Genomic DNA, 17,082 nt, shown 5'->3' with positions numbered 1-17,082 from the left:
AATAGCTCAATTTTGAAAATGAAATGTACAGTATTGTAATAAACACTGCTGTATAATTACTCAAAGTGTGTGTGCATATTTCTGGGACCCCTGTGTATTTGATTTTGGAATGTTTTTTCCACAGCACAGCATTCGGACCCTGCAGCGCATCCTCGGACAGCTCAGGAAACCGCAACAGGACACTCTCAGGGATGTAAAAGATGCTTTTAATAGTCTAAGAAGAAAAATATATTCCAAAAAACTTGTATAACAATATTCCAATATTGAGGTCAGTGGTGGCACGAAGCAGGGAACCAGGAAACGGTGATTTGCACCCAGTGCCGCTGTGCTGAGCAACACCTTGGCCGAGTGGCCGGCTGTGAGTGGGAGCAGATGGGACTGAGGACCAGCTCAGGTGGCCTGCCCCGTGTGATGTCACACTGACGGATGGGTGAGCCCATGATTGGCTTTTAACACCATTTCCTGTCTACTTACCCGGTTTATCTCACAACTTTATGGTGATGGCGTGAGCTTGTCTTTCTTTACAGGCCAGGAAACAGGGAAAATTAACAAAGCTCATATGGGCCATTTCACTTCAGCCTAACTGCTAACACTGAACATCTGTATTATAGTTTAGAAAAAGTGTAACTGTGTATATGTGCACTATTTCAGGAATAAGTTATAACAAGCAATTAAAAGAACTTAAGACACTTTCACTTTATGTAAGAAATTTCAAATTAGTACACTATGATTTGTGAGCCATGATAATTCTCTTAATATTCTATGCAAGTTAGATATATATTTTCCTTATAAGCACTTCAACCAACTTCTCAATAATACATTATAGTTATGGAAGTGTTAATATTTTGAATACTTTCATTGATAATGGGCAGAGATATACTAATATTTAATAATCTTTCAGCTTTTCTTTTTAAAAAGAAACAGTGCAAAATAAGTCACTGAGAACTTTTTCCTGCAAAAACAAAAATGATTATTTGTCATAAGAATTTAATAAGTTTTAGAAGAAAAAATATATATTTCCTTAAACCATTTTCTTCTGAATTCACACCAGCATGTAGAGATTATAAAAAATAGAGTCTATTTACAGGGCACAGGGGACCTGGGTGACGTACAAAACAAGGCAACAATGCAGCACACACACACCAGCCTCACACAACTGCCTCCTGGACACACAGCTCCACACAACTGTAACTACCGTCCTACTGTACATGGTAATAACGGGAAATACACAGGAAGTCAAATATACAAAAGTTAACAGTAACATCGGCCAAATATGCCTAAAATGTCCACGTTTTATAAAACAATTAAGGTATTTGTTTTATACCTAGTGAAGGACATGGAGTACAAAAGTAGCATCGGTGCTGGGGGAGGGCGCCTTCGGAGCATATGGGGTGGGCGGACACACCAGGGAGCTCCTCACGCCAGCTCAGCCTACATCACCACGTGTGGCCTCGCCCCATCTTCTGTGAGGTCATACCTGAGAGCACAGGAAGGTGACAGCAGATGGGTCAGTGTGGGCAGTTAGTCAACACTCGGGGTCTATCTAGTGGTTTGTCATCTGTGGAAGGATACTCACCACTGGGTCCAGCCTTTGGCGAGTTCTTCAGAGGCCAAAGCCACCAGCACCTGTGGTTGAAGATCGTGTATAAGTGGGTGAGAAGCTCCCTCAGACCTTCGCCACTCCTGCTCTCCCCAATTGCCTCCTTCTCAATCTGCACTGTGGGGCTCGCTCTCCTCTACTGTGAGCCTCTCAAGTCTCCATGTTCCACCCCAGGATCCACCGAGGAACAACATGGCAGATCCGATCTGAGAGGTCAGCCTGCACCCACGTGTCAGGTCAGGTTGCTGTGAAACGTCAGGGGAGACAATGTGTAGGGACAGTGAAGGGCCACTGATGGCAGCACAGTTGACGTAGATTATCCATAAACGGTGCCTACAACTCAAAGCCTCTCCTCCCTAACTTCACGTCTTGCACGCTACTAGAGAACGCACATTCTTACATGGACAAAGACTAAAAGAAATAAAGCCAATGATTTGTTAGGAAAAAAAACCAGTTGGCTAGTTGAGGAGGTAGAATTGTAAATGAGTATGTTCCCTTTGGGTTTTATTTCATTGTGATACTGGAAAAAATATTTTATTTAAAAATAACCTTTTCTTCAACTGTAAGTTCATGATATTAGCATGACTAATATGCCAGATAACATGAACATGTAAAAACAACAAAATAACTTAAAACGTCCTCACAACGTACAACGTCTTAGCCGATACCGTCTCTCACGGCCCACCAACCGCAGAGTAAGCACACTTCTTTCTGCTGACATACGTGTGGTCTACAAAATGCACGTGGGGCAGGTGCTGAATTTTCACAAGGGTCTTTTCAGACTCACTTTGCCAAGAAGCCCTTTGTCTTTGGACAGGAAGCCACCGCTGTTCTTCACGGCAACGTCCAGTGTTCTCCGCTGCACTTCTGGTAACGAGACGCTGAAATCGAAGCTGAGAAAGAGGACCTCCCCTAAATTTCTCCACCATCTTGTGTAGTTTATCGTAACCAAACATGACATTTCTGCCTGAGACCACTCCCAATGTTACGCCTGTTATAAAATGGCGCTCTCGTGCTAGATGGTTGGGGCTGGCATTTCATAAAGACGCAAAATCAAAGTACTTTTCAAGGTTTTCAAACGTGAGAGAAGACTCTGGCACGTGGCTCCCCCGTGCACGGGGCAGGGCAGCTGGAATGTGGGGCCGTGGACGTTACACATGACTTAGCAGGAGAGTCAGACCAGAGGAGAGCAATTTCCAAGCCTGGGTAAGTGAGCTGATAAAAGCACCTGTGGTCTGAGTCACAGAGGAGAAAATGTCTGCACCCCACTTTTTAGGGGCTGCAGTCAGATGCTGTAAACTAAAATGCCTTCGCAGGTCCTCAGAGCTGGTGTGTAGTTTGCATGTGGCAGGGTCCCTGACACACTAGAGGACTGAGAGCCTGCAACCTGGAAAGTACGTGGCTGGGACATGACTGGTCCTCCCAGGGAGCTGCAGCAGCGAGAGACCCAGACATGCACGTGGGACTCAAATTCTTCAACGCTGCCACCGAGTAAAAACAACACTGGCAAATACAAGGTGCCCACCCAGGATTCGGTGCAGGCCTGTCAGTAAGAACACAGCGAATGACTAGGACCTTTAAAGAAGAAGTGTAAAGGGAATTAGTGATACCACGCGACTTTATTATTTCCCAAAACGCTGGTGGTATTTAGCTACAGAGGACTATAAAGACAGACGCCAAACTCGCACAGATGGAGGCTCTCCAAGTGTGGCCTGAGCACCCTCTCAGGAGGTCGCCTCACCAGACTGACCACAGAAGCACACACGAGCCTCTGCTGAGCCAGAACATCAAAGAGATTTGCAAAAATCTAAAACAGTTATGCCATTCTTTTCACAAACTTTTAAAATTATTTTGGAAACCAGCTGTTTTCGTAAGAATGTTCTATTTTAAGATGTTATAGGTTTACTATTTTTCAAATGCATTTATATTCTCGGTGTTGACTATAACTCAGCTGAGGGCCACGCCGCCCTTGATCTTTACGCGCTCGCCTGGCATCTGTGGTGACAGCTCCTCACTTCTGCACGAGATTCAGTGCTCACTTACCTACAAGCTCGCACTGCTAATGTGGAGTGGTTTTCACTTCTCAGCACTGTGTGGGCACCAACGCTTTGTGCTGGAAGGCACTAGTTGGCCCTCTTATTTTTACCCAATAGCTGTCCCAGGGGAGTCAAATCCATACCTCTGATCGAACACAGGGTTCAGTGTCTTCTTGGACACGTGTGTTTTCCTCCTCCCTGACCTCCTCTTGTCCGGTAACAAATACATGCGGACGTAGGGGTCAGAGCCATCCTCAGAGAAAGCAATGAGGTTTCTTGAAACACAAACCAGAGAACGGCGGACATTAGAATCTAGAAAAACAGCAATTCGTATCACATTCAAATTCTCCACGGTCCTCGAGGAACACTGTTCTGTTACAATGTTCACGGAAAACCCCTCAGTGGAATTGCCTGTGTGGAGTTCGCACTTTCTCCCTGGGTCTTGGGGTTTTCTCCCAGAACTCTGGTTTCTCCCCACATCCCAGAGCTGTGCGTGAGGTGAATGGCCTGTCTAAACTGTCGGAGTGAGTGCAGGTGCAGGTGTGAGTGGCCCTCAGATGGAAGGGTGTCCTGTCCAAGGCTGGTGACCACCTTGTGCCCTGAGCTGCCAGGAAAGGCAACCTGGTCCCTTGTGACCTGAAACTGGGATATGCCAATTGGAAAATTAATGATCTCACTTGTTTTTATTCATACTAGATCTCACACTGATCTTAATGTTTAATGTTAGAAGTATTTGGGGTCTTTGTTTAGAAGTGTGGTGATGTTTTTAAGACCAGCAATATGCATAGAACTCAACTGTTGTTTGTATCAATTGTATGCAACCACTTCAAGTTACTCACTTACTGACAGACCTGAAAGTCTAGTTAGGGGCTGTTGGGTTGGAGTCTTTCTTCTCAAACAGCCTCTGCTCCTGCATCTCCCACAGGGACGATCTCAGTAGCAAGAACATATATGCTGCTCAATACATATGTACTGAACTTTACATTTACCGTCATGTTTCTAAATGTCACTGATTTTATTTTTGTTTCCTTCAGCATTTTTAGAATCAAATGTTTATATAACACACTTATATCACAACTCTAGAGAGAGAGAGACAAGTCACATAAGAAAAACAGCTTCCAACCGTCATCACTACTCACGGACAAAGCACACTGTCACATCACACACACTGTCACCTCATGTCACACTCACTGAATCAGGACTCTGACAAGTTGAAACAAACCCTCCTGACTGTGGGGACAGGCAAACCCAGCCCCTCGACTGGACACTTGTTTCCTTGAAAGACTAAGGCAAAACTTATCATGACGCATCAACTTCCAGGTCCTCTGAATTTTTATAAATTTACTCCTACACACTTAATCCCGAAAAACCACTTCGATAAAAGATACTATGTTCACCATCGAGTTACACGTAAGGACCATCTAAACATCCACAACAGGGAAGGGCACGTAAACCACAGTTCACGGGCATGTTGTGAAGCAACCAAATGATATGCACGTTTACAAAACAATGTTGAGAACAAAGGAGGAATAAACACTGAACACTGGGGCTGCAGAAGATCTGCTTTGCTCTTTAAAAAACCTGAGTGACCTGTCCAGGGAAGCGAGAGCCATGAGCTCCACATGGAGGGAGGCCGGGCGCTGGCTCACCTGCAGGCGTGCACGACCACCACCAGCTTGTTTCTCTGCGAGCTGTGCCGGATCGTCAGCTGGATCTGCCCCAGGGGAGACTGTCCCAGTGTCGTCCCACTGAGGAAACAAAGCAGAAAGTCACGGTTCTCCCTAGACCTGACACTGGTCCAACACAGTAAATCAAGTTCATCCGTGTAGAAGAGAAGGGATCAAGCGGCCCATGGACTCAGACACAATCAAACCCAAGTGTAAATCAACCAAACTCCTATTTCAGTTGAGAGTTAATATAACTTAATTATTCAAAACTTTTTCACTTGGGACCCAAAGTAAAAAGAGAAACCATGGTCTCCCAATTATAAACATCAAATCTGTGGTCTTTGGCCTATAACTGCCCAAATCAATGTATCCTTTCTCCAAACCCCACACAGGTCCCTGGCTTTGTTGTTCGCTGACAGGACATCTGATGACATCAGACCAACCCCCTCGATTTCTGTCTCTCAAGGTCAAAGCACAGGCTCTAAGATAACCAACAACTGCCTGGCCCAGCATCCCCCAAGACCTTCTCGGCTGCTCCGAGAAAAAGTGGTTTCTTATCTAAAATTCTATTTCCTCCTAGAGCAAGAGAGGGGGAGGGACCGATTTCTTTTTTCCAAAACAGTGGCTGTGAGAAGGTGCGAAGGAGAAAAGTGCACTGAGTGTGGTCACAGGTGGTCATGTGTGTGCCCTTGTTCCGGCACTGGGACCACATGTTTCACTTCCGCCCCACATGTTACTGCTCACACACCTCTCAGAACAAACGAGAAAAGAACTGTCTCAAAGGCAACTTCCTTCCTTCCGCTGAGAGGAAAACATTAACCTCTGAGGCTCATGGTGCCTGCAGATTGTGTTCCTACTTATTTAGGAATCATGGGGGTTAAGTAAGAAATCAACACAAACGTGTACAGACAAAAGCGACGGGGGACCAGCAATGGTGTGGGACGAGCGGTGGGTGCTCAGCAAACAGGAAAGAACAGGCCTTGATCCTACAGGACAGTCGCCGGTCCCGTGAGCGCAGCAGCTCAGCCCTGGGCTCCGCCCTCCTGCCCAGAGGACAGCCACGCGGGCATCAGAGCCTCTGCCGTTCCTGGGACCTGTCAGCCCACCACATCCTAACCCTGAAGTGAGCCCAGTGCTGGGCCTGGGAAGAGGCAGGCTTCACCCTGGAAGGGCCGCCGCTGCACCCCCAGCTATGGAAGACAGCACCCCACAGCCTGCGGGGCGCGGAAGCAGGAAGAGACAAGGTGTCTAGTTACTTCTCGAGCTGCCGCAGCCTCTGCCGAAGCTCCTGTGTGGCGATGGGCAGCGATATGTCCGAGGCTATGCTGGGGGTGGGCTCCTTGGTGAAGATGTGGCTGGGGGAGCCGGTGGCGCTGACCTGGAGGCTAGAGGAGCTTCTGCCAAGGTCCCGAGGGCCCTGAGGGCTGGCCTCACTGGGCTGGGCTCTCTCCTCCACGCCGGGCTTCGGGCCACCCCCAATGACTGGAGTGGATGGGGCTGGGCTGCTGTCACCAGCACCCGGCGACGAGGACACCTGGGACCTGACTGATGTTTTTCTCCCTCCTTTGGAAACGGAGGGTCGCTTTACTTGAGCCGAGTGCTGGTGGTCAGGAGACCTTTCCTGCTTTTCGAGGTGTAGTACCTAGAGGTAGCAATAAATATGAAATTAAAGTGACACAGGTAACAGCCTGATACATGAGCAGCTTCAGATCTACTCATTTGCAAATGTCTCTTTAAAACTTGGCATAAAACATTATAAACAAATTGTCTATATGGTCACGTGTTGTATTAAGGTAATACAATGTTATAGGAAGTTAAAAAAGGAAAGTTTAAGTAATCAAAGTATCACTTCTATGATGTAAACGTTATTTCTGTATATTCTCTTCAACCTCTTTCATTTGCACAAATTTCTTCAGAGTTGTGGGTGATGTTATTGCTCGAGGAGCCTAAGCTCCTGCCCTGCAGAGGCCTAGTCCCTCATCCTGCGAAGGCGGACTAGCCCCTGGTCTTGCGCAGGAGGTCTAGCCCCTCGTCCAACACAGGTGGTCTCCTCTACCAGCAACCTTAAGGAAGGATGAGTTAAAGACACCTCTACCCAGCAAGGTTACCCCAAACACCCAGCATCAATGTGGAAGCAGCCCGTGCCCGTCCACGGGAGACTACAGTACCCTGAGGGCGATCTTCATCTTCAGAGTGCTGTTTGGACCTGAATTACTGAGTTGGAATCGCTGGTTCACGGTCATATCATCACTGCTGAGCAGCCGACTGAGGGGGATCTTCAGGTTCCCCAGGGAACACTGATGCTGTTCATCTTTGACCTGGAAACACATCACAGAACACAATGAGCTCCAAGGATAATGACAGAAAACGTAGAAAGGTCCAAACCCAGTTGTTAAAAAACAAACTTCAGTCATTTCCTTCTAGGCAGTTTCCTTAAATGATGAACACAGTAGGAAACCTCCTTGGGAAGACAGAACACTGTAACAAGTGACGCTACAATGTACCCACGGCACATATGTCTGTCACATCCCCATCACAACTGGGAGCACAAACAGAACACGGTGGTCATGAACCTATTAGGAGAACCCCGAGTTAACAGGCAGCAGTCTACAGAAACCTGAAGAACAGAAAGAAACATCTTAAACCCTGTGAAAATGATGACAATGCCCATTCCTGTGATCTGTCAAGTTTCATGCTGACACTTGTTTATGGAAAATAATGGCTAAGTGTCTCTTAAGCCCTCTCTATCCAAAATCTACATGGTTGTTTAAAAATGTACAGTATCTGCTTTAAATGCTTGGTGAATCCTGTCTCCCGAACAATGCCCTGAGGGCATGACCTCTGTAATAGGAAGTGTTGTACTGCGTAACAGTTTATAACCCATAACCAAACAGAATAAGAACTTTCAAAGGCTACACAAAAATGGTCAAAGATGTTATCTACACATGAAAACCTAAAAGCCTGATTCCTAATTTCTTTATAAACTATAATCCAAAAGCATTTTTATTTTTATTTTTAAAATACGTTTTTATTGACATTTTAGAGAGAGGGAGAGGGGGAGAGAGAAAAGCATCAATGTGAGAGGGGGACATCAACTGGTTGCCTCCTACGCTCACCCCAACAGATCAAACCTGAATCCTAGGTATGTGCCCTAACCAGAAACTGAACTGAACTGGTGACCTTTCTGTGCACAGGATGACCCCAACCAACTGAGCCACACCAACCAGGGCTAAGAGCATTTACTTTTAAAAGAAATAACTGCAACAAAGCGTACTGAACTTTAAAAGCTATTTTTTAAAATCAAGATCCAGTTAAGAATAGATTATTTTAAGAGCAGTGCAACTTATGAAGGAAAAATTAGCCAAACAAATACAAATTTTAGGTAGACAGATATATTTTGTGTAAAACCGAATGTGAAAACATAAAACAGGCAGAGAATGGACCCCGAGGGCCCACCCACAGTGCCCTGAGGAGATGAGAGGCCCCCACAGCAGGACATCCCCCAGGCTCTCAGGATCACAGGGGCTGAGAAACCCAGTCAGAGCTGTGTAAGCTAAAGAGCAAACAGAGGCCCTCAACCTTCTCAAGGGTTGAATGTTGGAAAGTAGGCCATGCAAAAAAGAAATATGGGAACTGGAATAGCTTAGACTGGCATGTCTAGTACGCCTGCCCCTGGGATGGCGATGAAAGCTGTGATACCACTGAGAACAGCTCTGTCCTAAGCTAACGCGAGAGGACAGACACACAACCACTGGGATTGCAGGGGTCCATCCAAGAAGCACCCTCCAACTCCTTCTGAGAGTGTAACTTACATACAGCACATACGTTAAAACAAGCAAACACAGGACTCCTGCTTTTGGCCATGACAGAAAATAAGAACCAAATGTAACACCCCACCTTAGCTTAAAAACAAGTGAGGCAAGCCTGACAACTGATCTGGTCACTGTCTGGAGAGTCCAGGCCATGGTGCCAGGAGGAGAATCCCAGAGGCTAGTGGTCCCTCTGTGTTGAGGACACAGGGTGAAGAGATCAGGGAGCAGGAGGTGACAGAGAGGAGGGATCCTCACAAAGAGCTGGGGGCCCCGAGGGCCCATGTCTTCAGCTGATCGGCACATGCGAGGGAAGGAACCACACCCAGGAGGAGCAGGGGGACAATTCCCAGAGCACAAAGGGCTGTAGAAAATCTGGTAACACGTGAGGCCTCAGACTAGGGCCACATGATCCCAAGACTAGAGGCTGTTGGGTGGCCTAACAAAGCTTAAATCAAGCCTTGAAAGGCTCGAGGTATTTCCAAGTAACTTACCTCCAAATGGAAACAAAGCTCCAAAATATTTACAGAAATACAAACCCAGCACTCAATAATGTACAACTCACAATGGACAGTCTCCATGCAGCCAAAGTAGGAATACAGGATCCACAGATCCAGCAACTACACAGACGAAGGAATTGGCAACACGGCACAAGAATCTATCACACACAGACTACATGCACACGGAGGGCAGAGGAGGGACATGGAAGACAAAAGATCCAAACTCAGCTCCTAAGAGGAAAACAAAAGATGGGAGCGACAGCAGACTAGACGCTTGAGGAGGGAAAATGGAGGTCACACTGTCCACAACAGCAGACTCTCATCGGAAACAATGCAAGAGGGAAGACAGTGGAAGGAAAACCAGTTAGCCAAAAATTTTATGTCTTGTGAAGCTATCTTTCAAACACGAAGGTGAAACAGACTCTTTAGACATGCGAGGGCTGGAGGAACTCAATGCCAGCAGACTGGCCTGCAGGAGCTGTCAGAGGACGGCCTCTGGGCAGAAGCAAGACCACCCGAGTGGGAAATGTGGCCACATAGGAAAAACTTCTTTCCTCATTTTTAAAAAAGTTCTTTATAATTGACCGTTTAAGGCAAAAATAGTAAAATACACTGTGGGGCAGAGGAAACAAGCACGCCACAGGAGGGTCGTGTACCACCGGTGACCACATAGGGTAGATGAGTGTGAGTAACAGAAGGTACCATGAGCCCTAGAGCAACCACAAAAACACTAAAAACCAAACAAGGAGCTGTAGCCAATAAGCCAAAAAAGGAGATAAAGTGCAGGCTCACTCCAAAAGAAGTCCTGTTTAAAAAGAGAAAAAGCAAAAATGAAATGGGGCAGCAGCACAGTGGCAGATTTAAACCCCACCACATCACTAACAACATTCAACACACGTGGCCGAAATGTCACAATTAAAAGGAAGAGATGATTGGATTGGAGAGAAACTCGAGGTTCAACTGTGCGCCGTCTATAAGAAGTCACCTAAATACAAATTTACAAATAGGCTAAAAAAGGGTGGCACTGACTTGTCAGGTGGACAAGCACTACAATCCCACACAGACAGGAAACGTCCCTCCTCACCCTGCAAGTCCAGCATCACCCTGACACATGCTGGAGAAACAAAATTACAGATCGGTGTCCTTCAGGACTCAAATGCAAAAACTCAACAAAATTTTAGAAAATTAAACTGAATACGTGAGAAGGATACAACATTGTGACCCAGTGAGCTGCTCCCCTAATAAAGGTTTGCCCTGTGAGGCTCTCTAACGTTAAATCTTGAAAACCAAATAAAGGTTCAAAAGGTTTAACATTTGAAAATCAATGATGTATCATTCACCATATTTACAAACTTAGAAAAACCAGATGATTATCTCGATAGCTGCAGAAAAGCCTTTGATAAAATTCCACTTCCATTCATGACAAAACTCTCAGCAAACTAGTAGCGGGGGGAGGAATTAAAGTCCTCAAACTCCAGGCTTAATGGTGAGGCTCTGAGGCTTCACCCTAAGACCCGAGGGGCAGAGGTGTCCACTCACGCGAGGCCCGAAGAGGGGCATGACAGCAAGACAGAACAAGGGAGTCAGAGGCACCAGGTCGGAAACAGAAGCAGAAGCGTCATTATCAGCAGACGACGTGACTGGCCATGTGGAAGACAATCCTGAAGTACCCACGAAAAGCTACCGGAGCTAATAAGTTCAGCAGCGTTGACAATATGATGCCAACGTACAAAATCAACTGCTCTTCTTCTAGATACCAGTAACATTCAATCAAAAGTTTAAACTTTTAAATAAAAAAACATGTTTACAGTATCACAGACTCTGGAATACCTACAGTAGGTTTGACAGAGATGTGATTATGGTGATGGGCCCATGACCGGTACCCTTTAAATGTCTGCAGTTCACTACACGGTGATTACATTTCAACAAATCTAGTAAGAGTGCAGATACAATACCTCAACGTCAAGGTCCTGGCGCCTGGGATTGTGAATGAAGAAAGTGAAGTGTTCCTCCCACACAGGCTCATTGGTTTTGTACCGAATCTGAAAGAAACACCATAAAATCAGCTCTGTGGATGCTTTCTGTGTTTATATGTTTATGTGTTTGGAAGCTTGGGATAACTTAATTAAATTCCAAGGCATGTATTTACTGAGCATGTACTATTATGTACTAGTTGTGGAATGTGTTCTAAAGACAGAGCCCAAAGCTTTTGGGGTGTGCCAGGGAGGTTATGAAATCCCAGCCTGTGTGCCCATCCCAGTGAAAAAGGCTTCACCTTCTTGACTCAGGCTTCCTTGTACCTCCCCAAGGGCTACACAACGCTGCATTCAGGAGGATTCTCAAACTAATGGTGAGCAGGTGAATGTGAACAAAGGTCTGTCACTTAATTCCTGAAATGCTCTCCTGTATCAGGAAAGTGGGACATGCTGCAGCAATGGCAATGTCCTCTCTCAACTCCTGACAACTGTATTTGCTGAGTTAAGCATCGTTGGTTATCTTTTAAACAAAATATTTATAGAACATTCAAAGAAAACTTCCATCTGCCCATGAAATCAAGCAAAAGCATATTCACGCTATTTTTTAATGTTATTTTTTTAAATGAACAATATATTTGTTACCAAATTAAGTAGCTAATAATTTATGAAGTAAGTTATTTGAGAAAATAAAAGAAAGATATGGGATCAGTGGTCTCAACGCCTGCACCATCACCTGACGATAGTCCCACCTCACTGGCCAGAATGATGGTGATGTCACAGGAAAAGGTCAGCACTTCAGGCCTTACCTTGCTCTCCTGGGCCTTGTGACCAACTGACATCTGCACAAGAGGGTTAGGGTTGCTGTTTATTTTCTTTCCTGACTATCCAAAAACAGAAAAGACAAAATAAATAAGCAAACATTCTGAAACAGGCTTGTTAAAAATGAAATTATTGGCTATATTAATAGTCATTTCTGTTTACTTCTGAGATTTCAGTTACAGGGACTATCTGGGAACAATTTAACTGGGAAAGGATTGCTAAGCATACCCCAGACCATAATTGTATCTACCATGAAATACACTAGGGAAACATCTATTTACACACAATTTTTAAGTGTTAAGGTCTTTTATTTTTAGAGCAAGCTACTTTGGAAAAATGAAATCTTCTGAATATTTTAATGTTAATTTCAGCTCTGAAGACTTATTTTACCCAGATAACAAAATAAATAAAGTGCAATGAATGAACAGAAAAACATGAGCAAGGACAAATGTAAAAGAGTATATGATTCAGAACAGTCCTCTGGTTGGAATAATAATGCTACAAAGTGTCAGGAACATGTTTCCACATTTTTTACTTAGTATCTTCTGTTCAAACATGTAGCTATCAGGTATCAAATCTACCAGCGGCTAAGTAATTTTGATTGGAAGAATGAACATCAATCTAGAATTGCATTAAATTAAGCAGATACAGATATAATTTTTTAAATGGTGAGAAGCATACTTTAGCACAGAGAGCTGATAGGAGAAAACATAGTAAAACACAACATATATGGGACGTGAGGTTAATTTATAACTCAGCCCCACAGAAGATGCAGTTAAATATCTCTGTTAGTGGAAATTAATTATAGATCACGAAACTTTTTTAGTTAAACAATTTTAAAGTCAATCCACAACACTGCAGCAATGACAAAAATAAGCATCAAATTCATGATTATTGGAATAAAATATTACTAGCCCACACCTACTGCGATAATCTATTTTCTGGTTCATCTTTTTGATGTGAATGAACTCTGCAAAATGAAATAAATACTGTTAAAAAAATTCAACAGCTGTAGACTACCGTGGCAGAGATACTGCTGTTTCCCTTTCTTCCTTGGACATCAGAACCCTGGAGTTTTAGCTGGGCCACGTCCTCTGTAAACAAAGACTCTATTTCTGAACCTTTCCTGCAGTTAGGTGTGGCCAGGTGACCATGCAGCCTTAAAGAGAGAGGTGCTCCCTGCCCTTCCCTTCCTGGTGACCCCCTTTTGGATGGAGGTAGTGAGCAGGGCAGAGCCCCAGGTCAAATTCTGTGACGCTGGAGGAGTTACCTTCTGTCTCACTGAAGCTACAGCTACTTCTGAATCTGAATCAGAAGCTGAGTGTATTTAACTGATGCACATCTTTCTGGTCTGAAAACAATGAAACTCACTATCGCTGACTCTATGTACCTGCTTCCAGGAAGTTCGAGGCAGTGAGGTAACTGCTACTTCCTCAACCCATCTATTTTGCTTCTATTTTCCTTCTGTGTTGTACATGTGAGTGAGACGGTGAAACTGTTTATCCTCAGTCTAAAAATTTCTTAAGTATGAAATAAATTACTTCAATAAGTATGAAATTCCTTCAATAAGTATGAAATAAGTTCCTTCAGTAAGTATGAAATAAACACTATCAAGCCTTTACTGACACGTTTCCTTCCTTTCTTTGTGGTATATAAAATAGTGATGTATCTTAAAAATAGATGATGCTTAAGATCCCAAATCACAAAGTTTTCTACCACAATTCCACATTCAAAATGCATCAGCACCACTCAGTGACATGAGGTTTCATGAAAATAAGTCACAACTGTCCTGAACTTACATCTCAGCTCTTTACCGCTTGATTACCGAGACCCACAGTTCATCTAGTTCAGGGGTGGGGAACGTCCAGCCCGCGGGCCATATATCATTTGGTCTTGCCGTGCCAAGGTCTCACCAAAGAGAAGCAGTTCCAGCCTAACTCACATTAGGGGTGAGTTAATTAAATGCTTGACCAAATATAGCAGGCTAATTTTTAAGTTGATAATTTCGTATGGCCTGCAAAAGATGTTATAGACATCCAAATGGTCCTTGGCAAAAAGAAAAAAAAAAAGAAAAAGGTTCCCCACCCTTGATCTAGCTGAACCTCGGTTTTCAAGTCTATACAATGGGCATGATACCATTTCCAGAACCTAGTTGTTAGGCTTCCATGAGGTTATGTAATGACAACTGAAGTAAACATACTGTACTAGCGGCACACAGCACTTCCCAGGCGTGGTCTTACTTCACTCACAACTCCAGTGAAGATCCACACAGTCACGTCCCTTCTACAAATAACTGAGAGGATTAACTCTTGAGGAGTGGCCATGCTGGGACTAACCCAGGTGGTCTCATTCCACAGCCTTGTCTAATCGTGACTAGAAATGGGGAGGAAAGCCTGCTGATGTAGTTCCTTCCAGGGTTTTAGTGGGAACGGTTATTTCAGCTACTGCTAAGCCTCACTCCCCCCCCCCCCCACACCCCGGGCTGAATGCACGCTGCACTGAAGCACGTGTTACTAGCCTTCCTCACTTGTGAAATTTAACTTATCCTTCCAGGTGAAATGGATTTTTAAAAATTCCTGATTCCTTTCTATGGAATTTTCTTTAAATAATTACATTTAAACCCTCCCCTCAAATATTTAAATCTAGAACATTCAAAGAAATAAAAAATAAAATAAATCATTGCAAGTCATAAAAAACTTTTAACAATTGAACCAGAAAATGCATGTCCTGATGTTTTAGGGTGTGGAGCTTAGTTCTCAATATACCTCAGTGAAGGAAACCCAGAGCTCCTAGGAGGACCCGGCGCCCACACCCAGCAGCGCCCGAAGCTCTGAGGTCACCAGACAGGAGCCAGCTGACTCCGCATATTGGAAGAGGTGATTTGCAAATAGGCAGACCGAGTGCACAAGGTGCACCTTCCAACCAGACTCTGAAGGCCGGTTAAGATTTTACACAGAACTTCTAGTTCACCACTTTCACAAATTCAAGTCCAAGTAAAACTCAGAGGATTTAAAACCGCCTTAGGTATATTGCTGCCAAGGCAACAGGACCCATGTCTAACATAACTGACTGGAACTTTATAAAATGTATCTTCAGAGTTGACTCAAATTCTCTAACTACTAACTCTTGGGTAACAAAAGCACGCTCTCTCCAATGACCACTAGTTACTAATTAGTAAAAACCCATGTGGATTAAGCATCATCTCTTTCAATACGTCTTAGTGAACTCTGGAAGGGAAAACCATGAGTTTACCTTTAAGGCTTTCTGAACTGCGGTCTTCTTGAAGACATCAGGGTTAAACTCTAATGGGTTACTCTTTCCGTCAGAAGAAAATGAACACACCGAGGGTTAATAAAACATGCAATGAGGAGCGTATGTAAGGTTAACCACACGAAAATGTATGCAAACGAACAAAAAAATCTTTAAACAAAAACCATCAACAAGAATTACACAGGACCAGTAAGAAATCATTTGTAAAATTTGTCTTTATGCCCCAGGTTTTATCTTAGGACGAACCTCTGATCTATAAATATCAAAACACGTGTGCTTCTCCTCTGTGGCCAGTGTCCCCTCATCTTTGGGATTTGAAAAGTCCAACAGTGAGCCTTTAAGAAAGGGCTCTATTCACTACCCTTTGCTTGAGTAACCCCCTAAAACACCTATAATCACACTAAAGGTTTTATCTGAAGTACCAATGAATAGGCCACAGATGCCCAAATTACTCTCAAGCCAAATTAGACCCCATAATAGTGATGCAATTTCCTTTCTTCTGTGCAAAACCTGCGCAGAGATGGGGCCTCGCTCCTCTGTCCCCCCTCTCCTCTCCAAGTATGAAGTGTTGAGTGTGACTAGCTCATCGAGTTTCTCCTGGCTATAAAGTTCTATATCATGGGCTGAATGTCCTACTTTTATTGAATCTGTAAATTCATTTCTTTCTGGGCCTCAAAAGGGGAAGATTGAGTTGTTTTGCAGGTTCCTTCAAAGACTAACACGTAAGATTAAAGGTTTTATCATTTTAGTTGTCATTAACTTCAAATGACAAACTGAACTTTATTATTATTATTTTAAAAACAGCAGATTTTACAATGAAGAAAGAGGGCCTGCGGCTGGCTGGGCCGGAAGAGAGATAGCATCGGGCCAGCAGCACGAATGGGACAAGAGCCAGCCTCGCCCGGCTGCCACCGCAGCTGGAGCACCGGACCCACCGGGCGAACGTCTGGAGGGAGCCGCCCAGGGTGAGCCTGGGAGCCGCCGCTCTGAGGTGTGAGGGCTGACAAAACCTTCTGACGCTCTCTGGGCAGGTGGGCCACGTGCTACATGCACACGTGACTCTAACATGCACCAGTGACTGCAAAGCAGGGCTAGAGGCAGTGGGTGGGGCGGAGGGTGTGGGGAGCCCTGTGAGGTCCCGGAGCTGCACAGGCCCAGGGGTGACACAGGTCGCCCAGGCGCACTAGGCAGGGCCCAGCGCGAGGCCTCCAGGCGTGTCTGCGCCTCCACCTCCGCTCACGGCAAGTGTGGCAGCACTGCCACCTGGGCTGTTTAGTGAGCAAGCCCAGCACCACCCCCACAGCCTCCCCGCTGCACAGCCGGCACCTTCCATAAGGTGGACATGAGCATGACCACCACCCGCCTCAGGTAAACCTTGTCCACAGCGGAGCGCCAGGCTCACCTC

At 44.9% G+C, this 17,082-nt stretch overlaps 1 protein-coding gene across 3 annotated transcripts in view; it reads right to left on the bottom strand.

Annotated features, from left to right (window-relative positions):
• Positions 1 to 671: 671 nt before the first annotated feature.
• The window catches only part of ESYT2 (extended synaptotagmin 2), a 56,959-nt gene continuing 40,548 nt past the window's right edge, over positions 672 to 17,082 (bottom strand). For 2 of the 3 annotated variants that reach the window (XM_081147432.1, XM_081147430.1), the window contains 9 exons: positions 12,395 to 12,469; positions 11,568 to 11,654; positions 7,472 to 7,621; positions 6,560 to 6,945; positions 5,286 to 5,384; positions 3,780 to 3,911; positions 2,388 to 2,493; positions 1,577 to 1,626; positions 672 to 1,477 (listed from right to left, as the gene is read on the bottom strand). In XM_081147432.1, coding sequence (XP_081003558.1) covers positions 1,432 to 1,477; positions 1,577 to 1,626; positions 2,388 to 2,493; positions 3,780 to 3,911; positions 5,286 to 5,384; positions 6,560 to 6,945; positions 7,472 to 7,621; positions 11,568 to 11,654; positions 12,395 to 12,469 — 1,131 coding nt within the window. In that variant the 3' untranslated portion in view covers positions 672 to 1,431. Of the gene's footprint in view, positions 1,478 to 1,576; positions 1,627 to 2,387; positions 2,494 to 3,779; positions 3,912 to 5,285; positions 5,385 to 6,559; positions 6,946 to 7,471; positions 7,622 to 11,567; positions 11,655 to 12,394; positions 12,470 to 15,659; positions 15,723 to 17,082 lie in introns of all 3 variants that reach the window. The other variant, XM_081147431.1, reaches the window with a different exon arrangement.

This window comes from Miniopterus schreibersii (genome assembly GCF_964146895.1).
Source record: "Miniopterus schreibersii genome assembly, chromosome: 9".
Classification (NCBI taxonomy): Eukaryota; Metazoa; Chordata; class Mammalia; order Chiroptera; family Miniopteridae; genus Miniopterus; species Miniopterus schreibersii.
This window is presented reverse-complemented; position numbering and strand designations above follow the sequence as displayed.